General features: G+C 41.8%; 1 protein-coding gene across 4 annotated transcripts in view; it reads right to left on the minus strand.

Annotated features, from left to right (window-relative positions):
* The window catches only part of trim9 (tripartite motif containing 9), a 164,105-nt gene that overhangs the window by 40,370 nt on the left and 96,612 nt on the right, over positions 1-27,123 (minus strand). For 2 of the 4 annotated variants that reach the window (XM_045709911.2, XM_045709902.2), the window contains exons 3-4: positions 12,620-12,676; positions 11,133-11,255 (exon numbers count right to left, since the gene is read on the minus strand). In XM_045709911.2, coding sequence (XP_045565867.1) covers positions 11,133-11,255; positions 12,620-12,676 — 180 coding nt within the window. The remainder of the gene's footprint in view (positions 1-11,132; positions 11,256-12,619; positions 12,677-27,123) is intronic. The other 2 variants (XM_045709969.2, XM_045709925.2) reach the window with 1 other exon arrangement.

Genomic DNA, 27,123 nt, shown 5'->3' on the forward strand with positions numbered 1-27,123 from the left:
CTGTGACCTCCATAAGGAAATCAGAGGCAAAACGACAGTACAGGGACAAAGTGGAGTCGCAATTTAACGGCTCAGACACGAGACATATGAATTTGTATTCATTATGGATCCACATTACAATACAATTAGAATAATAAAACATACATGTATGTGTATAAAACAATATAATTCAGCACACAATAACAAAATAAACATATTTAATAAAAACAATCACATTCAACTACATAGAGGTCCTCAATCATTAATGTAAACTTCCTGAGTGGCACCAGCACATCTAACTGCAGTCAACTCTGCAGATTAGGGGTAAAACAAACAAAACGCAGATTTTCCCAAATCTGTGGAGACTTAAGGAATCTCTAGTGTTATCCATTCCTGAAAATGGGTTTGGTAACTTATGATTCTTAATTTAATTAATGAAGTTACATATGAAGGGATTTTCTGTCAGATTGCTTTGTAAATAAATGAAAGAGAAAGCAGCTTTCTTCTTACAGACCGAGAAGTCCATCCCACATTTTATACAGACTACAATGATGAGTCCTAAAGTTGTCACCCTGTGATAAAACGTATAGCTGAATGGTAGACTGCTTCCAAGGGTTTTAAAACAGAGGTTGCCGCATGCATGTAAACAATATCACCAAAATGCAATACAGGGAGATGTGTTGTTTGAACAATATTGTTCCTATTTTCAATTATTTATTTCGATATAAAAAAACAATCTTAGCTTCTAAGTCAGATTTTCATGCGTTACGAAGGACAACTTGTCATCAATCCAGACACCCAGGTACTTATATTGAGAAACAAGCTCAATTATGCAGGTCCCCAGGGTCAACATTTCGTGACCGAGAGAACAGCATGAGCTTGGTTTTACTCGTATTTACCACTCATTTAAGATCTGTAAGTGATTTCTGAATTGAATCAAAGTCATGCTGAAGTTCATGAATGGCCTGCTGCACTAAGGTGGCACAGAAATACAAGACTGTGTCATCTGCATAGAGATGAATGTTACAAGTATTAACAGTGTTTCCTATGTCATTAATATACAATGTGAACAATAATGGACCCAAAATAGAACCCTGAGGAACACCTTTTAGAATCTCAAGAAGTTCATATTTAAACACCATCTGTCAAGAAGGCCGTAGTTCTGTCGCTAAGATAATTATGAAACTAACTTCTTCAGCAAAACAGAATGATCAACAGTGTCGTAACGCCTTTGACAGGTCAATACAAAAAAGGCAGCACAGCTCCCTTTTAGCGTTCAAGGCCTTGACAAGATCATTAAACAACTAGCGTGATTTCTGTGGTAGTACTCTGCCCAGGCCTATACTCTGATTGGTTTATATTATATTACAATTATCAGATAAAAAGGAAGAAAGTTGTACATTAACCAAGGATTCATGAATCTCAGCTGAACAAGGTCGTCTTGAAATGGGGTGATAGTTGTACAAGATCATTTAGTATCTTATGGAGTGGCAGCACATATGCAGATTTCCATGCTTTTGGAATACTTCCTGATAACAATGTTAAATTTAAAAAATGTGGTCTACTGAGCCTGCAATAAGGGGTGCTGCACGCTTAAGCAGACTAGGCTCCCAATGATCAGCCACTGTGGATTTGTTGTTGTCTAATGTTAGCAAAGCGACTTCTTTAGCAGTGATTTTCGGAAAAGAAAACTCCTGATCATAATTTTCAGTGTCATTCAATAGATTTTCACCATCAACAAACTACTCTTTTCAAGAGCTGGCTTTGAAATACATTCAAATGTAAAGCCTGCAGAGATCAAATGGGGATTAAATGCATTAATGATATCAATTTTGTCAGTAATAGGGCCAGAGTCAAAATTAATTTATTGGGGGAGAGAAGAAGAGACACAACCATTCAGTGACATAACAGCTTTCCAAAATTTAGCTGGGTTCCCTGTACATTCAGATAGTGTATTAACATAATAATCTGGTGTAGCTTTTTTAACTAGTTTTTACACATTTCTCAATCGCCTGAAAGACTGCCAGTCTGGGCCCGAGTCTTTGAATCTAGTTTTGGCCCTGGCAGCATCTCTGTTGTGTATGATATCAGATAGCTTTGGACTGAACCAACAGCAAGACCTATTTTTAATTCTCTGTTTTTTTAAAGGGAGCATGTTTATCTACAATACAATGGAAAACATTTGAGAAGAGGTTCAACTCTGGGTCAAGTACTGATGCAATACAATCAAAGTCACCAAAATAAAGGTCACAAAAAAGGCCTGTTCATTTCTTTTTTATTAAACCTTTATTTAACTACGCAAGTCAGTTAAGAACAAATTCTTATTTTCAATGACGGCCTAGGAACAGTGGGTTAACTGCCTTGTTCAGGGGAACAGTGGGTTAACTGCCTTGTTCAGGGGAACAGTGGGTTAACTGCCTTGTTCAGGGGAACAGTGGGTTAACTGCCTTGTTCAGGGGAACGGTGGGTTAACTGCCTTGTTCAGGGGAACGGTGGGTTAACTGCCTTGTTCAGGGGAACGGTGGGTTAACTTCCTTGTTCAGGGGAACGGTGGGTTAACTGCCTTGTTCAGGGGAACGGTGGGTTAACTGCCTTGTTCAGGGGAACGGTGGGTTAACTGCCTTGTTCAGGGGAACGGTGGGTTAACTGCCTTGTTCAGGGGAACAGTGGGTTAACTGCCTTGTTCAGGGGAACAGTGGGTTTACTGCCTTGTTCAGGGGAACAGTGGGTTAACTGCCTTGTTCAGGGGAACAGTGGGTTAACTGCCTTGTTCAGGGGAACAGTGGGTTAACTGCCTTGTTCAGGGGAACAGTGGGTTAACTGCCTTGTTCAGGGGAACAGTGGGTTAACTGCCTTGTTCAGGGGAACGGTGGGTTAACTGCCTTGTTCAGGGGAACGGTGGGTTAACTGCCTTGTTCAGGGGAACGGTGGGTTAACTGCCTTGTTCAGGGGAACGGTGGGTTAACTGCCTTGTTCAGGGGAACGGTGGGTTAACTGCCTTGTTCAGGGGAACGGTGGGTTAACTGCCTTGTTCAGGGGAACGGTGGGTTAACTGCCTTGTTCAGGGGAACAGTGGGTTAACTGCCTTGTTCAGGGGAACGGTGGGTTAACTGCCTTGTTCAGGGGAACGGTGGGTTAACTTCCTTGTTCAGGGGAACGGTGGGTTAACTGCCTTGTTCAGGGGAACGGTGGGTTAACTGCCTTGTTCAGGGGAACGGTGGGTTAACTGCCTTGTTCAGGGGAACGGTGGGTTAACTGCCTTGTTCAGGGGAACGGTGGGTTAACTGCCTTGTTCAGGGGAACGGTGGGTTAACTGCCTTGTTCAGGGGAACAGTGGGTTAACTGCCTTGTTCAGGGGAACAGTGGGTTAACTGCCTTGTTCAGGGGAACAGTGGGTTAACTGCCTTGTTCAGGGGAACAGTGGGTTAACTGCCTTGTTCAGGGGAACGGTGGGTTAACTGCCTTGTTCAGGGGAACAGTGGGTTAACTGCCTTGTTCAGGGGCAGAACGACAGATTTGTATCTTGTCAGCTCAGGGATTTGAATTTGCAACCCCGTGACTGCAGAGGGCTCAGAAAGTGGAGGACACCACCATCGACTTCCGTGATGAACGGCGTGATGTGTCTCCCTGTCCGGCCAGTCAGGTCCAGGAGAGGATCATCCCGCGATTCAGCAACAAAGGTCCCGCCAACTCCATTCTCCGTCGGTGAGCGATCACTTCCGAGCAGCGGCCAGTCCACCAAAGATCGCCTGCCTGAAGGTGAGACTTTCAACAGCACAGCGCGAAGCACGACCCTCGAAGTAGAGGAAAACGAAAATCGCAGGTCTTGGCTTTCCCAGTAGCCTCAGCTATTTGTATGTCCAGCATAGTGACTTCTTCCCTGTAGCCCCCCGTGAGCAGGCAATTGTCACCCTGAAGGTCAGGGTGTTCGACTTCATCCCGGAACAGGGCAAGGTATATACAACACCTGCAGCGTTGATAGTGTAACGAGTTCTCCATTTTATCAATACAACGCAGGAAGATCGAGACGAACAGTTCTTGTGCTGATGTTGCTTCAAGAGGCAGTTTGGAGCTCGGTAAATCAAATCAACCTCCAAAACACTATATTTTCTCTCTCACAAACACTCCAGCCACATGATGCTCATCCACGTCCTGACAGTTCATTGGTAAAACGTTGTGATGGACTACTTTCTGGAGGATGACCGTGCGTGCTTACTCTCTCTGACTCTGAAAATGAATCAGACAATGAGGAAATCCCTGATTTATGTAGAAACATTTTTTTTTAACCAGACATTGTAGAGTCTTCTGATGACAATGGTGGGGAAGAAATGGTGTCGTTGTCTCGGAAGAAGTTGACTGAGTTTTGAAATCAGTGGAATGCCCAGTGGAAGCAGAGAGATGATTGCCAAATGCAGAAAGAGTCCGAAAAGAGAACACAGAAAGAAGGCTGTTGTATAAAACACAAATTTTGTCAAAAAGTCATTTTCATTGCAAATTAAAGCGTACTGTTAACTAGCTAGCTAATGTTAACTGGTTGGCTCGCTATCTAACGTTACATGTATGATCTGTGTATAGCTAATGTTAGCTGGCAAGCTCGCTATCTAACGTTACATGTATGATCTGTGTATAGCTAATGTTAGCTGGCAAGCTCGCTAGCTAACGTTACGCGTATGATCTGTGTATAGCTAATGTTAGCTGGCAAGCTCGCTAGCTAACGTTACATGTATGATCTGTGTATAGCTAACGTTAGCTGGCAAGCTCGCTAGCTAACGTTACGCGTATGATCTGTGTATAGCTAATGTTAGCTGGCAAGCTCGCTAGCTAACGTTACATGTATGATCTGTGTATAGCTAACGTTAGCTGGCAAGCTCGCTAGCTAACGTTACGCGTATGATCTGTGTAGGAGCTCTAGAAAAGGGCCCGAGTTGGAATTGCCAGTTGGATGACCTTTCAAATAGATTTTTCCCAGTTTGCGTTCCCAGCTGATGTGAACGCGGGATTAGAGTTGGGATAATGGTTAATTGTTTAGCTAGCTAGCTACATGTCTAAACAAAAGACTCCACTATGCAAGCAACCATTTCACTGTACCGTTTTACACCTTCTGTATCCTGTGCATGTGTCAAATAAACTTAGATTGTATTTGATATAGTATGTGTTTACCAGAGACAGTAATGTGAAGAACAATATGACCTGCACCAAAGTCAGATTAGGATGTAGGCCAAGGACTAGATAAAGTTTATTTTTACTACTACTTTTTGCTACTACTTTCACCACTGAGAGTCTTGAAATCTTTGGTTGTTTACTACACTGTGAATCCTTAAAGAGATGGGTGGGTCTAACGCTTAAGGGGGTGTGAACGATTCTGCTGAATGGGTGAAGACAAAGAAGAACTCTCCAGTAGATGTACCAAAACATTCACGGGCCATTTTCTCAAAAGTGAGGTTACAAGTTTATCAACTTTCAAACCAGAATTACATTCTCATTGTTCCTCAACTGCAGTGTATGATACACCATTTTCTAGCTCTGAGTCTCTAATTTTGTAAAAAATATCATTTCAAATGAGGCTATTTAAACAGAAAATTGGTCTGAAACCTGTATTATCATAAACTGTATTTATTAATTATATGACACTATTTTAGGTTGACAATAATTGTATTACTCAATTTCTGATGTATCACATCCCTTAGATTTCTCCAGTTTAAGTAAAATCAGGATGATCCATCTACTGTCATTAATTCCAATTAGAATGGTATGGATTTCTCTCTGACCAAGATGGCTGCCATTTTCACCTCATTCTGGAATTTTGAGGGATTATGACATAGTAATTCAATAGGATCTCTATGGGTATACTGCTATGTAATCACCACACGCACACGAACACCCAAACGCACTGTGTGTGTGTGGTGTCAGAGTCTGGATCTGTCCACTCCCCTGCAGAGGTCTGGTACTGCTCCAAGAGGTGCTTCTCTTCTCACTGCTGACAACTGGCTCTCTGTTTAACAGACAAACTCTAACCATCCTCCTCCCCCTCTCATCTCTCTTCCTCCCCCACACCACACTACTCACCCCTCCCTCTCCCCCCCACCCCCCCACACCACACTACTCACCCCTCCCTCTCCCCCCCACCCCACTACTCACCCCTCCCTCTTCCCCCCATCCCACTACTCACCCCTCCCTCTTCCCCCACCCCCCTACTCACCCCTCCCTCTTCCCTCTTCCCCCCCACCCCACTACTCACCCCTCCCTCTTCCCCCCACCCCACTACTCACCCCCCCCCTCTTCCCCCCACCCCACTACTCACCCCTCCCTCTTCCCCCACCCCCCTACTCACCCCTCCCTCTTCCCTCTTCCCCCCCACCCCACTACTCACCCCTCCCTCTTCCCCCCACCCCACTACTCACCCCCCCCTCTTCCCCCCACCCCACTACTCACCCCTCCCTCTTCCCCCCCACCCCACTACTCACCCCTCCCTCTTCCCCCCACCCCACTACTCACCCCCCCCTCTTCCCCCCACCCCACTACTCACCCCTCCCTCTTCCCCCCCACCCCACTACTCACCCCTCCCTCTTCCCCCCATCCCACTACTCACCCCTCCCTCTTCCCTCTTCCCCCCCACCCCACTACTCACCCCTCCCTCTTCCCCCCACCCCACTACTCACCCCCCCTCTTCCCCCCACCCCACTACTCACCCCTCCCTCTTCCCCCCCACCCCACTACTCACCCCTCCCTCTTCCCTCTTCCCCCCACCCCCCTACTCAGCCCCCCCTCTTCCCCCCCACCCCACTACTCACACCTCCTCTTCCCCCCACCCCCCTACTCACCCCACTACTCACCCCTCCTCTTCCCCCCACCCCACTACTCACCCCTCCCTCTTCCCTCTTCCCCCCCACCCCACTACTCACCCCTCCCTCTTCCCCCCACCCCACTACTCACCCCTCCCTCTTCCCTCTTCCCCCCCACCCCACTACTCACCCCTCCCTCTTCCCTCTTCCCCCCCACCCCACTACTCACCCCTCCCTCTTCCCTCTTCCCCCCCACCCCACTACTCACCCCTCCCTCTTCCCCCCACCCCACTACTCACCCCCCCCTCTTCCCCCCACCCCACTACTCACCCCTCCCTCTTCCCCCCCACCCCACTACTCACCCCTCCCTCTTCCCTCTTCCCCCCACCCCCCTACTCAGCCCCCCCTCTTCCCCCCCACCCCACTACTCACACCTCCCTCTTCCCCCCACCCCCCTACTCACCCCTCCTCTTCCCCCCACCCCCCTACTCAGCCCTCCCTCTTCCCCCCACCCCACTACTCACCCCTCCCTCCCTCTTCCCCCCCACCCCACTACTCACCCCTCCCTCTCTCTTCCCCCACCCCACTACTCACCCCTCCCTCTTCCCCCCACCCCACTACTCACCCCTCCCTCCCTCCTCCCCCCCACCCCACTACTCACCCCTCCCTCTTCCCCCCACCCCACTACTCCCCCCTCCCTCTTCCCCCCACCCCACTACTCACCCCTCCCTCTTCCCCCCCACCCCACTACTCACTCCCCCCCACCCCCTACCCACCCCCCTACTCACCCCTCCCTCTTCCCCCCACCCCACTACTCACCCCTCCCTCTTCCCCCCACCCCACTACTCACCCCTCCCTCCCTCCTCCCCCCCACCCCACTACTCACCCCTCCCTCTTCCCCCCACCCCACTACTCCCCCCTCCCTCTTCCCCCCACCCCACTACTCCCCCCTCCCTCTTCCCCCCACCCCACTACTCACCCCTCCCTCTTCCCCCCACCCCACTACTCACCCCTCCCTCTTCCCCCCCACCCCACTACTCACTCCCCCCCACCCCACTACTCCCCCCTCCCTCTTCCCCCCACCCCACTACTCACCCCTCCCTCTTCCCCCCACCCCACTACTCACCCCTCCCTCTTACCCCCCCCCACACTACTCACCCCCCACCCCACTACTCACCCCTCCCTCTTCCCCCCCACCCCACTACTCACTCCCCCCCACCCCCTACTTAACAGCTTTCTGTTTTCCCTCTCTCTCTCTGTTGTAATTGCTATGTCACTGCTGCAGTACCCAGTTGACAGTGCAGTCTGTTTACCAATAAAGACAGTCTACTCATCATGACATTGCTTTTCCTTTCAACGTATTGATAAACACTCAGAAGGTGTATAACATTGGGAAATGAACTTCCATTTCCAGTTCTGTGGGTTTTCTGTAATCCTGTCCAGCTACTCTCTGGCTGCGTCCCGCTGTCCAGCTACTCTCTGGCTACGTCCCGCCGTCCAGCTACTCTCTGGCTGCGTCCCGCTGTCCAGCTACTCTCTGGCTGCGTCCCGCTGTCCAGCTACTCTCTGGCTGCGTCCCGCCGTCCAGCTACTCTCTGGCTGCGTCCCGCCGTCCAGCTACTCTCTGGCTGCGTCCAGCTACTCTCTGGCTGCGTCCCGCCGTCCAGCTACTCTCTGGCTGCGTCCCGCCGTCCAGCTACTCTCTGGCTGCGTCCCGCCGTCCAGCTACTCTCTGGCTGCGTCCCGCCGTCCAGCTACTCTCTGGCTGCGTCCCGCCGTCCAGCTACTCTCTGGCTGCGTCCCGCCGTCCAGCTACTCTCTGGCTGCTTCCCGCCGTCCAGCTACTCTCTGGCTGCGTCCCGCCGTCCAGCTACTCTCTGGCTGCGTCCCGCCGTCCAGCTACTCTCTGGCTGCGTCCCGCCGTCCAGCTACTCTCTGGCTGCGTCCCGACGTCCAGCTACTCTCTGGCTGCGTCCCGACGTCCAGCTACTCTCTGGCTGCGTCCCGCCGTCCAGCTACTCTCTGGCTGCGTCCCGACGTCCAGCTACTCTCTGGCTGCGTCCCGCCGTTCAGCTACTCTCTGGCTGCGTCCCGCCGTTCAGCTACTCTGTGGCTGCGTCCCGCCGTCCAGCTACTCTGTGGCTGCGTCCCGCCGTCCAGCTACTCTCTGGCTGCGTCCCGCCGTTCAGCTACTCTCTGGCTGCGTCCCGCCGTCCAGCTACTCTCTGGCTGCGTCCCGACGTCCAGCTACTCTCTGGCTGCTTCCCGCCGTCCAGCTACTCTCTGGCTGCGTCCCGCCGTGCAGCTACTCTCTGGCTGCGTCCCGCCGTCCAGCTACTCTCTGGCTGCGTCCCGCCGTCCAGCTACTCTCTGGCTGCGTCCCGCCGTCCAGCTACTCTCTGGCTGCGTCCCGACGTCCAGCTACTCTCTGGCTGCGTCCCGCCGTCCAGCTACTCTCTGGCTGCGTCCCGCCGTCCAGCTACTCTCTGGCTGCGTCCCGCCGTTCAGCTACTCTCTGGCTGCGTCCCGCCGTTCAGCTACTCTGTGGCTGCGTCCCGCCGTCCAGCTACTCTGTGGCTGCGTCCCGCCGTCCAGCTACTCTCTGGCTGCGTCCCGCCGTTCAGCTACTCTCTGGCTGCGTCCCGCCGTCCAGCTACTCTCTGGCTGCGTCCCGACGTCCAGCTACTCTCTGGCTGCGTCCCGCCGTCCAGCTACTCTCTGGCTGCGTCCCGCCGTCCAGCTACTCTCTGGCTGCGTCCCGCCGTGCAGCTACTACCGAGGGGACCCCCGGTGCCAGTATAAACGGCCTATTCTCTCTCTGCCTGTCTCCATCTTTAATGACAGTCTTTAACAAACCCCCATCTATCCTGATGGAATGACAAGAGAAAGAGAGAGTGAAAAGGAGAGAGAGCGAGAGAGAAAGAGTGAGAGAGAAAGAAAGAGAGCAGAGAGAGAATGTGTGAGAGAGAGAAAGAATTAGAGAGAATGGGAGAGCAGAGAGAGAATGACAGAAAGGGTGAGGGAGAGAGAGAAAGAGAGACAGAGACAGAGAGAGGAAGAGAAAGGAAGAGAGAGAGAGGAAGAGAGAGCGAGACAGAAAGAGCGAGAGAGAAAGAGAGAGAGAGAGAGAGAAAGAGAAAGAGAGAGAGCGAGAGAGAAAGAGAGAGAAAGAGAGAGAAAGAGAGAGTAATGAAGTCATAATGGGGGTTCCATTTGAGAAGTAGCCATTATGTTATTGAGGGCTTCACGCCTCCACACACTGCTTAAAAAAATAACAAGCTCTGCACGTCGCTATGTCCTGGTTGTCATGGAGATGGTTGCCTCTGGTGTCACCGAACGATACTGCCTCAAGGACCAGAGGAGAGGAACAGGTTCGGTGTGTGTGTGAGAGAGAGAGGGAGAGAGGGAGGGAGAGAGAGCAAGAGAGAGCAAGAGAGAGCAAGAGAGAGAGCAGAGAGAGAGGGCAGAGAGAGAGAGAGCAGAGAGAAAGAGCGAGAGCAGAGAGAGCGGGAGAGAGGTCGAGAGAGAGGGCAAGAGAGAGAGAGAGAGGGCGGGAGAGAGAGCAAGAGAGAGCAAGAGAGAGCATGAGAGAGAGCAGAAAGTGAGAGCAGAGAGAGCGGGAGAGAGAGCAGAAAGAGAGCGGGAGAGAGAGACAGAGAGAGACAGAGAAAGAGAGAGAGAGAGAGAGAGAGAGAGAGGGACATTTGTAATGTCTTTATTCTTTAGAAACTTCTGTGAGTGTAATGTTTACTGTTCATTTTTATTGTTTGTTTCACTTTTGTTTATTATCTACTTCACTTGCTTTGGGAATGTTAACATGTTTCCCATGCCAATAAAGCCCCTTGAATTGAATTGAGAGAGATAGAGTGCATGTTCATTATGTATGATGTGCAAATAAAGAATAAATAAAGAATAAATAAAGAATAAATACATGAATGCATAATTCTGTCTGTTTGATATTCATGACTGAGCTTTCCGCGGTAGGCAGGTTTGCCTGTGTCCTGAAAGAAGAAGGAAAACCACATAACGCTGGACGAAGTTCGTGAGTAACCTATGACCTTCCCAACGAGCAGAAGTGACTCCGTCAAGTGAGCCAAGATGGTCCCGCATAGCAGCTCAGGGCTGCAGCCTGAGTCTCCACACTTGCACACGTTCTAGCACGGAGCCAATGCTTACAACAATAATATACTTTTAAATCTATGACGGGGAGTGTGCAAGTGCACACTTTTGGAAAAGTGTGGAGAATTGGGACTCAGCCAAGATCACCTTCATCTTATGCATAACTGCCAAATTTACTATTCATTCATTCATTTATTATTGCTACCCCGCAGGCAGGAAGTCCCCTGGGCTTGATCCAAAATGGCGTCTCACCTTCAGCTTGTGCTCATGCTCCTTGTTGACGCGGGTCAGCAGCTGGGCCTTGCGTCGGTTCAGGGCGTCGATGAGGGCGTCACACTGCGCCACCAGGCAGGCTTCGAACTCCACGCCGTTCTCCTGCAGGACAGATAGACAGACAGATATAAAGAAAGACAGACAGACAGACAGACAGACAGACAGACAGACAGACAGACAGACAGACAGACAGACAGACAGACAGACAGACAGACAGACAGACAGACAGACAGACAGACAGACAGACAGACAGGCAGTGTGGATAGACTTTGATGAAAGCATAAAAACAGGCATGAGGACTAATATGCTACATTCCTATGTTTAAAAAAACAGGCAAACTCACCAGACAGACAGAAAATGTGAGGCGGTATGTATCACGCATCTCCTAGTAAGAGTGCTGACTTAGGATCAGTTCTACCTTTTTAGTCACAATGAATAAGATTACATGGACAAGAGGGTAGCTGATCCTAGAGCAGTACACCTATTCTAAGACGCTTGATACATACGGTGACTGACCATTGAAAAACATCAATTGAAATGAAGCACTGACAACATGGTAGAGATCACGGTACATTGTGTCTCCATCTTTGTGACTGCCATGCCAGACCAGAGGCAGACTGCCATGCTGACGACATTTAAATAGGAGTGGGGGAAAGATGGCAGACTACTGGGAAAGGAACAGTCATGGTGAGACTATTGGTAGTCTTTGTAGACTATTTTGACTATTTGTAGTTTTTGGAGACTATATGAAGACTATTTGTAGTTTTTAAAGACTATATGAAGACTATTTGTAGTTTTTGGAGACTATATGGAGACTATTTGTAGGTCTTGGAGACTATATGAAGACTATTTGTAGTTTTTAAAGACTATATGGAGACTATTTGTAGTTTTTAAAGACTATATGAAGACTATTTGTAGTTTTTGAAGACTATTTTGATGTTGTTGGAGACTATATGAAGACTATTTGTAGTTTTTGGAGACTATATGAAGACTATTTGTAGTTTTTAAAGACTATATGGAGACTATTTGTAGTTTTTAAAGACTATATGAAGACTATTTGTAGTTTTTAGAGACTATATGAAGACTATTTGTAGTTTTTGGAGACTATGTGGAGACTATTTGTAGTTTTTAAAGACTATATGAAGACTATTTGTAGTTTTTAAAGACTATATGAAGACTATTTGTAGTTTTTAAAGACTATATGAAGACTATTTGTAGTTTTTAGAGACTATATGAAGACTATTTCTAATTACACTTAATGTTAACAAGAACTTCTGTTGAACAGATGGAAGAAACAAGTGTAGTGAAACACGTTTTGAGATCTACTGGTTCCATCAAGGTGAGGTACCACCACCAGTTGAAAACATGTTCTATGGTGTTCTATGGTGTTCTACGGTGTGTATTATTATATAGTATTAACCTCAACTATGGCCACCCAACCCAACCCCTCCTCTCCTCCTCCTCACCTTCAGTGTTCCCCACCCTGATGTCACGATTAAGGGTCTCCCTGGACCATCAGTGGGCTGTGTGACAAGAAGAGGAGTCAGCTTGGACATTTGATCAAACTGAGAGAAATATAATGCTATGAGGACAGTCAAAATGGCCACCAGAAGGTCCACCAGTTATGACATCATTGACCTGAATGGGGACCCGCGTTCTACTCATTCTAATTCAATAATCTCTTCCCACCCTGTTGTCTGGCCAGCAGCTTAACTCAATCTGTATCATCCAGACTGTCACCATACTATATCTATCTATCTGTATCAGTGTTACCATACTACATCTATCTGTATCAGATTGTTACCATACTATATCTATCTGTATCAGAGTGTCACCATACTATATCTATCTGTATCATCCAGACTGTCACCATACTATATCTATCTGTATCAGAGTGTCACCATACTATATCTATCTGTATCAGAGTGTCACCATACTATATCTATCTATCTGTATCAAAGTGTCACTATACTATATCTATCTGTATCAGAGTGTCACCATACTATATCTATCTGTATCAGAGTGTCACCATACTATATCTATCTGTATCAGAGTGTCACCATACTATATATATCTGTATCAGAGTGTCACCATACTATATCTATCTGTATCAGAGTGTCACCATACTATATCTATCTGTATCAGAGTGTCACCATACTATATCTATCTGTATCAGAGTGTCACCATACTATATCTATCTGTATCAGAGTGTCACCATACTATATCTATCTATCTGTATCAGAGTGTCACCATACTATATCTATCTGCATCAGAGTGTCACCATACTATATCTATCTGTATCATCCAGACTGTCACCATACTATATCTATCTGTATCAGAGTGTCACCATACTATATCTATCTGTATCAGAGTGTCACCATACTATATCTATCTGTATCAGAGTGTCACCATACTATATCTATCTGTATCAGAGTGTCACCATACTATATCTATCTGTATCAGAGTGTTACCATACTATATCTATCTGTATCAGAGTGTCACCATACTATATCTATCTGTATCAGAGTGTTACCATACTATATCTATCTGTATCATCCAGAGTGTCACCATACTATAAATATCTGTATCAGAGTGTCACCAAACTATATCTATCTGTATCAGAGTGTCACCATACTATATCTATCTGTATCAGAGTGTCACCATACTATATCTATCTGTATCAGAGTGTCACCATACAATATCTATCTGTATCATCCAGAGTGTCACCATACTATATCTATCTGTATCAGAGTGTCACCATACTATATCTATCTATCTGTATCAGAGTGTCACCATACTATATCTGTCTGTATCAGAGTGTCACCATACTATATCTGTCTGTATCAGAGTGTCACCATACTATATCTATCTGTATCAGAGTGTCACCATACAATATCTATCTGTATCAGAGTGTCACCATACTATATCTATCTGTATCAGAGTGTCACCATACTATATCTATCTGTATCAGAGTGTCACCATACTATATCTATCTATCTGTATCAGAGTGTCACCATACTATATCTGTCTGTATCAGAGTGTCACCATACAATATCTATCTGTATCAGAGTGTCACCATACTATATCTATCTGTATCAGAGTGTCACCATACAATATCTATCTGTATCAGAGTGTCACCATACAATATCTATCTGTATCAGAGTGTCACCATACTATATCTATCTGTATCAGAGTGTCACCATACTATATCTATCTGTATCAGAGTGTCACCATACTATATCTATCTGTATCAGAGTGTCACCATACTATATCTATCTGTATCATCCAGAATGTCACCATACTATATCTATCTGTATCAGAGTGTCACCATACTATATCTATCTGTATCATCCAGAGTGTCACCATACTATATCTATCTGTATCAGAGTGTCACCATACTATATCTATCTGTATCATCCAGACTGTCACCATACTATATCTATCTGTATCAGAGTGCCACCATACTATATCTATCTGTATCAGAGTGTCACCATACTATATCTATCTGTATCAGAGTGTCACCATACTATATCTATCTGTATCAGAGTGTCACCATACTATATCTATCTGTATCAGTGTGTAACCATACTATATCTATCTGTATCAGAGTGTTACCATACTATATCTATCTGTATCAGAGTGTTACCATACTATATCTATCTGTATCATCCAGAGTGTCACCATACTATATATATCTGTATCAGAGTGTCACCATACTATATCTATCTGTATCAGAGTGTCACCATACTATATCTATCTGTATCAGAGTGTCACCATACTATATCTATCTGTATCAGAGTGTCACCATACTATATCTATCTGTATCATCCAGAGTGTCACCATACTATATCTATCTGTATCAGAGTGTCACCATACTATATCTATCTATCTATCTGTATCAGAGTGTCACCATACTATATCTATCTCTACCAGAGTGTCACCATACTATATCTATCTGTATCATTCAGAGTGTCACCATACTATATCTATCTGTATCAGAGTGTCACCATACTATATCTATCTGTATCAGAGTGTCACCATACTATATCTATCTGTATCATCCAGAGTGTCACCATACTATATCTATCTGTATCAGTGTGTCACCATACTATATCTATCTCTATCAGAGTGTCACCATACTATATCTATCTGTATCAGAGTGTCACCATACTATATCTATCTGTATCAGAGTGTCACCATACTATATCTATCTGTATCAGAGTGTCACCATACAATATCTATCTGTATCAGAGTGTCACCATACTATATCTATCTGTATCAGTGTGTCACCATACTATATATATCTGTATCAGAGTGTCACCATACTATATCTATCTGTATCAGAGTGTCACCATACTATATCTATCTGTATCAGTGTGTCACCATACTATATCTATCTGTATCAGAGTGTTACCATACCATATCTATCTGTATCAGAGTTGTCACCATACTATATCTATCTATCTGTATCATCCAGAGTGTCACCATACTATATCTATCTGTATCAGTGTGTCACCATACTATATCTATCTGTATCAGTGTTACCATACTATATCTATCTGTATCAGTGTGTCACCATACTATATCTATCTGTATCAGAGTGTCACCATACTATATCTATCTTTATCAGAGTGTTACCATACTATATCTATCTGTATCAGAGTGTCACCATACTATATCTATCTGTATCAGAGTGTCACCATACTATATCTATCTGTATCAGAGTGTCACCATACTATATCTATCTGTATCATCCAGAGTGTCACCATACTATATCTATCTGTATCAGTGTGTCACCATACTATATCTATCTATCTGTATCAGAGTGTCACCATACTATATCTATCTGTATCAGTGTCACCATACTATATCTATCTGTACCAGTGTGTCACCATACTATATCTATCTCTATCAGAGTGTCACCATACTATATCTATCTGTATCAGAGTGTCACCATACTATATCTATCTGTATCAGAGTGTTACCATACTATATCTATCTGTATCAGAGTGTCACCATACTATATCTATCTGTATCAGAGTGTCACCATACTATATCTATCTGTATCAGAGTGTTACCATACTATATCTATCTGTATCAGAGTGTCACCATACTATATATATCTGTACCAGAGTGTCACCATACTATATCTATCTGTATCATTCAGAGTGTCACCATACTATATCTATCTGTATCAGAGTGTCACCATACTATATCTATCTGTATCAGAGTGTCACAATACTATATCTATCTGTATCATCCAGAGTGTCACCATACTATATCTATCTGTATCAGTGTGTCACCATACTATATCTATCTCTATCATAGTGTCACCATACTATATCTATCTGTATCAGAGTGTCACCATACTATATCTATCTGTATCAGAGTGTCACCATACTATATCTATCTGTATCAGAGTGTCACCATACAATATCTATCTGTATCAGAGTGTCACCATACTATATCTATCTGTATCAGTGTGTCACCATACTATATATATCTGTATCAGAGTGTCACCATACTATATCTATCTGTATCAGAGTGTCACCATACTATATCTATCTGTATCAGTGTGTCACCATACTATATCTATCTGTATCAGAGTGTCACCATACTATATCTATCTGTATCAGAGTGTCACCATACTATATCTATCTGTATCAGAGTGTCACCATACTATATCTATCTGTATCATCCAGAGTGTCACCATACTATATCTATCTGTATCAGAGTGTCACCATACTATATCTATCTGTATCATCCAGAGTGTCACCATACTATATCTATCTGTATCAGAGTGTCACCATACTATATCTATCTGTATCATCCAGACTGTCACCATACTATATCTATCTGTATCAGAGTGCCACCATACTATATCTATCTGTATCAGAGTGTCACCATACTATATCTATCTGTATCAGTGTCACCATACTATATCTATCTGTATCAGTGTGTCACCATACTATATCTATCTCTATCAGAGTGTCACCATACTATATCTATCTGTATCAGAGTGTCACCATACTATATCTATCTGTATCATCCAGAGTGTCACCATACTATATCTATCTGTATCAGTGTGTCACCATACTATATCTATCTGTATCAGTGTGTCACCATACTATATCTATCTGTATCAGAGTGTTACCATACTATATCTATCTGTATCAGAGTGTCACCATACTATATCTATCTGTATCAGAGTGTCAAAATACTATATCTATCTGTATCAGAGTGTCACCATACTATATCTATCTGTATCAGAGTGTCACCATACAATATCTATCTGTATCATCCAGAGTGTCACCATACTATATCAATCTGTATCAGTGTGTCACCATACTATATCTATCTGTATCAGAGTGTAACCATACTATATCTATCTGTATCAGAGTGTCACAATACTATATCTATCTGTATCAGAGTGTTACCATACTATATCTATCTGTATCATCCAGAGTGTCACCATACTATATCTATCTGTATCAGAGTGTCACCATACTATATCTATCTGTATCAGTGTGTCACCATACTATATCTATCTGTATCAGAGTGTCACCATACTATATCTATCTTATCAGAGTGTTACCATACTATATCTATCTGTATCAGAGTGTCACCATACTATATCTATCTGTATCAGAGTGTCACCATACTATATCTATCTGTATCAGAGTGTCACCATACTATATCTATCTGTATCATCCAGAGTGTCACCATACTATATCTATCTGTATCAGTGTGTCACCATACTATATCTATCTATCTGTATCAGAGTGTCACCATACTATATCTATCTGTATCAGAGTGTCACCATACTATATCTATCTGTATCAGTGTGTCACCATACTATGTCTATCTCTATCAGAGTGTCACCATACTATATCTATCTGTATCAGAGTGTCACCATACTATATCTATCTGTATCAGAGTGTTACCATACTATATCTATCTGTATCAGAGTGTCACCATACTATATCTATCTGTATCAGAGTGTCACCATACTATATCTATCTGTATCAGAGTGTCACCATACTATATCTATCTGTATCAGTGTGTAACCATACTTTATCTATCTGTATCAGAGTGTCACCATACTATATCTATCTGTATCAGAGTGTCACCATACTATATCTATCTGTATCAGAGTGTCACCATACTATATCTATCTGTATCAGAGTGTCACCATACTATTTCTATCTGTATCAGTGTGTCACCATACTATATCTATCTCTATCAGAGTGTCACCATACTATATCTATCTGTATCAGAGTGTCACCATACTATATCTATCTGTATCAGAGTGTTACCATACTATATCTATCTGTATCAGAGTGTCACCATACTATATCTATCTGTATCAGAGTGTTACCATACTATATCTATCTGTATCAGAGTGTCACCATACTATATCTATCTCTACCAGAGTGTCACCATACTATATCTATCTGTATCATTCAGAGTGTCACCATACTATATCTATCTGTATCAGAGTGTCACCATACTATATCTATCTGTATCAGAGTGTCACCATACTATATCTATCTGTATCATCCAGAGTGTCACCATACTATATCTATCTGTATCAGTGTGTCACCATACTATATCTATCTCTATCAGAGTGTCACCATACTATATCTATCTGTATCAGAGTGTCACCATACTATATCTATCTGTATCAGAGTGTCACCATACTATATCTATCTGTATCAGAGTGTCACCATACAATATCTATCTGTATCAGAGTGTCACCATACTATATCTATCTGTATCAGTGTGTCACCATACTATATATATCTGTATCAGAGTGTCACCATACTATATCTATCTGTATCAGAGTGTCACCATACTATATCTATCTGTATCAGTGTGTCACCATACTATATCTATCTGTATCAGAGTGTTACCATACCATATCTATCTGTATCAGAGTGTCACCATACTATATCTATCTATCTGTATCATCCAGAGTGTCACCATACTATATCTATCTGTATCAGTGTGTCACCATACTATATCTATCTGTATCAGTGTTACCATACTATATCTATCTGTATCAGTGTGTCACCATACTATATCTATCTGTATCAGAGTGTCACCATACTATATCTATCTTTATCAGAGTGTTACCATACTATATCTATCTGTATCATTCAGAGTGTCACCATACTATATCTATCTGTATCGGAGTGTCACCATACTATATCTATCTGTATCAGAGTGTCACCATACTATATCTATCTGTATCATCCAGAGTGTCGACATACTATATCTATCTGTATCAGTGTGTCACCATACTATATCTATCTATCTGTATCAGAGTGTCACCATACTATATCTATCTGTATCAGTGTCACCATACTATATCTATCTGTATCAGTGTGTCACCATACTATATCTATCTGTATCAGAGTGTCACCATACTATATCTATCTGTATCAGAGTGTTACCATACTATATCTATCTGTATCAGAGTGTCACCATACTATATCTATCTATCTGTATCAGAGTGTCACCATACTATATCTATCTGTATCAGTGTCACCATACTATATCTATCTGTATCAGTGTGTCACCATACTATATCTATCTGTATCAGAGTGTCACCATACTATATCTATCTGTATCAGTGTGTCACCATACTATATCTATCTCTATCAGAGTGTCACCATACTATATCTATCTGTATCAGAGTGTCACCATACTATATCTATCTGTATCAGAGTGTTACCATACTATATCTATCTGTATCAGAGTGTCACCATACTATATCTATCTGTATCAGAGTGTCACCATACTATATCTATCTGTATCAGAGTGTTACCATACTATATCTATCTGTATCAGAGTGTCACCATACTATATATATCTGTACCAGAGTGTCATCATACTATATCTATCTGTATCATTCAGAGTGTCACCATACTATATCTATCTGTATCAGAGTGTCACCATACTATATCTATCTGTATCAGAGTGTCACAATACTATATCTATCTGTATCATCCAGAGTGTCACCATACTATATCTATCTGTATCAGTGTGTCACCATACTATATCTATCTCTATCATAGTGTCACCATACTATATCTATCTGTATCAGAGTGTCACCATACTATATCTATCTGTATCAGAGTGTCACCATACTATATCTATCTGTATCAGAGTGTCACCATACAATATCTATCTGTATCAGAGTGTCACCATACTATATCTATCTGTATCAGTGTGTCACCATACTATATATATCTGTATCAGAGTGTCACCATACTATATCTATCTGTATCAGAGTGTCACCATACTATATCTATCTGTATCAGTGTGTCACCATACTATATCTATCTGTATCAGAGTGTCACCATACTATATCTATCTGTATCAGAGTGTCACCATACTATATCTATCTGTATCAGAGTGTCACCATACTATATCTATCTGTATCATCCAGAGTGTCACCATACTATATCTATCTGTATCAGAGTGTCACCATACTATATCTATCTGTATCATCCAGAGTGTCACCATACTATATCTATCTGTATCAGAGTGTCACCATACTATATCTATCTGTATCATCCAGACTGTCACCATACTATATCTATCTGTATCAGAGTGCCACCATACTATATCTATCTGTATCAGAGTGTCACCATACTATATCTATCTGTATCAGTGTCACCATACTATATCTATCTGTATCAGTGTGTCACCATACTATATCTATCTCTATCAGAGTGTCACCATACTATATCTATCTGTACCAGAGTGTCACCATACTATATCTATCTGTATCATCCAGAGTGTCACCATACTATATCTATCTGTATCAGTGTGTCACCATACTATATCTATCTGTATCAGAGTGTCACCATACTATATCTATCTGTATCATCCAGAGTGTCACCATACTATATCTATCTGTATCAGAGTGTCACCATACTATATCTATCTGTATCATCCAGAGTGTCACCATACTATATCTATCTGTATCAGAGTGTCACCATACTATATCTATCTGTATCATCCAGACTGTCACCATACTATATCTATCTGTATCAGAGTGCCACCATACTATATCTATCTGTATCAGAGTGTCACCATACTATATCTATCTGTATCAGTGTCACCATACTATATCTATCTGTATCAGTGTGTCACCATACTATATCTATCTCTATCAGAGTGTCACCATACTATATCTATCTGTACCAGAGTGTCACCATACTATATCTATCTGTATCATCCAGAGTGTCACCATACTATATCTATCTGTATCAGTGTGTCACCATACTATATCTATCTGTATCAGTGTGTCACCATACTATATCTATCTGTATCAGAGTGTTACCATACTATATCTATCTGTATCAGAGTGTCACCATACTATATCTATCTGTATCAGAGTGTCACCATACTATATCTATCTGTATCAGAGTGTCACCATACTATATCTATCTGTATCATCCAGAGTGTCACCATACTATATCTATCTGTATCAGAGTGTCACCATACTATATCTATCTGTATCATCCAGAGTGTCACCATACTATATCTATCTGTATCAGAGTGTCACCATACTATATCTATCTGTATCATCCAGACTGTCACCATACTATATATATCTGTATCAGAGTGCCACCATACTATATCTATCTGTATCAGAGTGTCACCATACTATATCTATCTGTATCAGTGTCACCATACTATATCTATCTGTATCAGTGTGTCACCATACTATATCTATCTCTATCAGAGTGTCACCATACTATATCTATCTGTATCAGAGTGTCACCATACAATATCTATCTGTATCAGAGTGTCACCATACTATATCTATCTGTATCAGTGTGTCACCATACTATATATATCTGTATCAGAGTGTCACCATACTATATCTATCTGTATCAGAGTGTCACCATACTATATCTATCTGTATCAGTGTGCCACCATACTATATCTATCTGTATCAGAGTGTCACCATACTATATCTATCTGTATCAGAGTGTCACCATACTATATCTATCTGTATCAGAGTGTCACCATACTATATCTATCTGTATCATCCAGAGTGTCACCATACTATATCTATCTGTATCAGAGTGTCACCATACTATATCTATCTGTATCATCCAGAGTGTCACCATACTATATCTATCTGTATCAGAGTGTCACCATACTATATCTATCTGTATCAGAGTGTCACCATACAATATCTATCTGTATCAGAGTGTCACCATACTATATCTATCTGTATCAGTGTGTCACCATACTATATATATCTGTATCAGAGTGTCACCATACTATATCTATCTGTATCAGAGTGTCACCATACTATATCTATCTGTATCAGTGTGTCACCATACTATATCTATCTGTATCAGAGTGTTACCATACCATATCTATCTGTATCAGAGTGTCACCATACTATATCTATCTATCTGTATCATCCAGAGTGTCACCATACTATATCTATCTGTATCAGTGTGTCACCATACTATATCTATCTGTATCAGTGTTACCATACTATATCTATCTGTATCAGTGTGTCACCATACTATATCTATCTGTATCAGAGTGTCACCATACTATATCTATCTTTATCAGAGTGTTACCATACTATATCTATCTGTATCAGAGTGTCACCATACTATATCTATCTGTATCAGAGTGTCACCATACTATATCTATCTGTATCAGAGTGTCACCATACTATATCTATCTGTATCATCCAGAGTGTCACCATACTATATCTATCTGTATCAGTGTGTCACCATACTATATCTATCTATCTGTATCAGAGTGTCACCATACTATATCTATCTGTATCAGTGTCACCATACTATATCTATCTGTACCAGTGTGTCACCATACTATATCTATCTCTATCAGAGTGTCACCATACTATATCTATCTGTATCAGAGTGTCACCATACTATATCTATCTGTATCAGAGTGTTACCATACTATATCTATCTGTATCAGAGTGTCACCATACTATATCTATCTGTATCAGAGTGTCACCATACTATATCTATCTGTATCAGAGTGTTACCATACTATATCTATCTGTATCAGAGTGTCACCATACTATATATATCTGTACCAGAGTGTCACCATACTATATCTATCTGTATCATTCAGAGTGTCACCATACTATATCTATCTGTATCAGAGTGTCACCATACTATATCTATCTGTATCAGAGTGTCACAATACTATATCTATCTGTATCATCCAGAGTGTCACCATACTATATCTATCTGTATCAGTGTGTCACCATACTATATCTATCTCTATCATAGTGTCACCATACTATATCTATCTGTATCAGAGTGTCACCATACTATATCTATCTGTATCAGAGTGTCACCATACTATATCTATCTGTATCAGAGTGTCACCATACAATATCTATCTGTATCAGAGTGTCACCATACTATATCTATCTGTATCAGTGTGTCACCATACGATATATATCTGTATCAGAGTGTCACCATACTATATCTATCTGTATCAGAGTGTCACCATACTATATCTATCTGTATCAGTGTGTCACCATACTATATCTATCTGTATCAGAGTGTCACCATACTATATCTATCTGTATCAGAGTGTCACCATACTATATCTATCTGTATCAGAGTGTCACCATACTATATCTATCTGTATCATCCAGAGTGTCACCATACTATATCTATCTGTATCAGAGTGTCACCATACTATATCTATCTGTATCATCCAGACTGTCACCATACTATATCTATCTGTATCAGAGTGCCACCATACTATATCTATCTGTATCAGAGTGTCACCATACTATATCTATCTGTATCAGTGTCACCATACTATATCTATCTGTATCAGTGTGTCACCATACTATATCTATCTCTATCAGAGTGTCACCATACTATATCTATCTGTATCAGAGTGTCACCATACTATATCTATCTGTATCATCCAGAGTCTCACCATACTATATCTATCTGTATCAGTGTGTCACCATACTATATCTATCTGTATCAGTGTGTCACCATACTATATCTATCTGTATCAGAGTGTTACCATACTATATCTATCTGTATCAGAGTGTCACCATACTATATCTATCTGTATCAGAGTGTCAAAATACTATATCTATCTGTATCAGAGTGTCACCATACTATATCTATCTGTATCAGAGTGTCACCATACAATATCTATCTGTATCATCCAGAGTGTCACCATACTATATCAATCTGTATCAGTGTGTCACCATACTATATCTATCTGTATCAGAGTGTAACCATACTATATCTATCTGTATCAGAGTGTCACAATACTATATCTATCTGTATCAGAGTGTTACCATACTATATCTATCTGTATCATCCAGAGTGTCACCATACTATATCTATCTGTATCAGAGTGTCACCATACTATATCTATCTGTATCAGTGTGTCACCATACTATATCTATCTATCTGTATCAGAGTGTCACCATACTATATCTATCTGTATCAGAGTGTCACCATACTATATCTATCTGTATCAGAGTGTCACCATACTATATCTATCTGTATCATCCAGAGTGTCACCATACTATATCTATCTGTATCAGTGTGTCACCATACTATATCTATCTATCTGTATCAGAGTGTCACCATACTATATCTATCTGTATCAGAGTGTCACCATACTATATCTATCTGTATCATCCAGAGTGTCACCATACTATATCTATCTGTATCAGAGTGTCACCATACTATATCTATCTGTATCAGTGTGTCACCATACTATGTCTATCTCTATCAGAGTGTCACCATACTATATCTATCTGTATCAGAGTGTCACCATACTATATCTATCTGTATCAGAGTGTTACCATACTATATCTATCTGTATCAGAGTGTCACCATACTATATCTATCTGTATCAGAGTGTCACCATACTATATCTATCTGTATCAGAGTGTCACCATACTATATCTATCTGTATCAGTGTGTAACCATACTTTATCTATCTGTATCAGAGTGTCACCATACTATATCTATCTGTATCAGAGTGTCACCATACTATATCTATCTGTATCAGAGTGTCACCATACTATATCTATCTGTATCAGAGTGTCACCATACTATTTCTATCTGTATCAGTGTGTCACCATACTATATCTATCTCTATCAGAGTGTCACCATACTATATCTATCTGTATCAGAGTGTCACCATACTATATCTATCTGTATCAGAGTGTTACCATACTATATCTATCTGTATCAGAGTGTCACCATACTATATCTATCTGTATCAGAGTGTTACCATACTATATCTATCTGTATCAGAGTGTCACCATACTATATCTATCTCTACCAGAGTGTCACCATACTATATCTATCTGTATCATTCAGAGTGTCACCATACTATATCTATCTGTATCAGAGTGTCACCATACTATATCTATCTGTATCAGAGTGTCACCATACTATATCTATCTGTATCATCCAGAGTGTCACCATACTATATCTATCTGTATCAGTGTGTCACCATACTATATCTATCTCTATCAGAGTGTCACCATACTATATCTATCTGTATCAGAGTGTCACCATACTATATCTATCTGTATCAGAGTGTCACCATACTATATCTATCTGTATCAGAGTGTCACCATACAATATCTATCTGTATCAGAGTGTCACCATACTATATCTATCTGTATCAGTGTGTCACCATACTATATATATCTGTATCAGAGTGTCACCATACTATATCTATCTGTATCAGAGTGTCACCATACTATATCTATCTGTATCAGTGTGTCACCATACTATATCTATCTGTATCAGAGTGTTACCATACCATATCTATCTGTATCAGAGTGTCACCATACTATATCTATCTATCTGTATCATCCAGAGTGTCACCATACTATATCTATCTGTATCAGTGTGTCACCATACTATATCTATCTGTATCAGTGTTACCATACTATATCTATCTGTATCAGTGTGTCACCATACTATATCTATCTGTATCAGAGTGTCACCATACTATATCTATCTTTATCAGAGTGTTACCATACTATATCTATCTGTATCATTCAGAGTGTCACCATACTATATCTATCTGTATCAGAGTGTCACCATACTATATCTATCTGTATCAGAGTGTCACCATACTATATCTATCTGTATCATCCAGAGTGTCGACATACTATATCTATCTGTATCAGTGTGTCACCATACTATATCTATCTGTATCAGTGTGTCACCATACTATATCTATCTCTATCAGAGTGTCACCATACTATATCTATCTGTATCAGAGTGTCACCATACTATATCTATCTGTATCAGAGTGTTACCATACTATATCTATCTGTATCAGAGTGTCACCATACTATATCTATCTGTATCAGAGTGTCACCATACTATATCTATCTGTATCAGAGTGTTACCATACTATATCTATCTGTATCAGAGTGTCACCATACTATATCTATCTGTATCAGAGTGTTACCATACTATATCTATCTGTATCAGAGTGTCACCATACTATATCTATCTGTATCAGAGTGTCACCATACTATATCTATCTGTATCAGAGTGTCACCATACTATATCTATCTGTATCAGTGTGTAACCATACTTTATCTATCTGTATCAGAGTGTCACCATACTATATCTATCTGTATCAGAGTGTCACCATACTATATCTATCTGTATCAGAGTGTCACCATACTATATCTATCTGTATCAGAGTGTCACCATACTATTTCTATCTGTATCAGTGTGTCACCATACTATATCTATCTCTATCAGAGTGTCACCATACTATATCTATCTGTATCAGAGTGTCACCATACTATATCTATCTGTATCAGAGTGTTACCATACTATATCTATCTGTATCAGAGTGTCACCATACTATATCTATCTGTATCAGAGTGTTACCATACTATATCTATCTGTATCAGAGTGTCACCATA

Source organism: Salmo salar, chromosome 01, assembly GCF_965601325.2.
Source record: "Salmo salar chromosome 01, fSalSal1, whole genome shotgun sequence".
Classification (NCBI taxonomy): domain Eukaryota; kingdom Metazoa; phylum Chordata; class Actinopteri; order Salmoniformes; family Salmonidae; genus Salmo; species Salmo salar.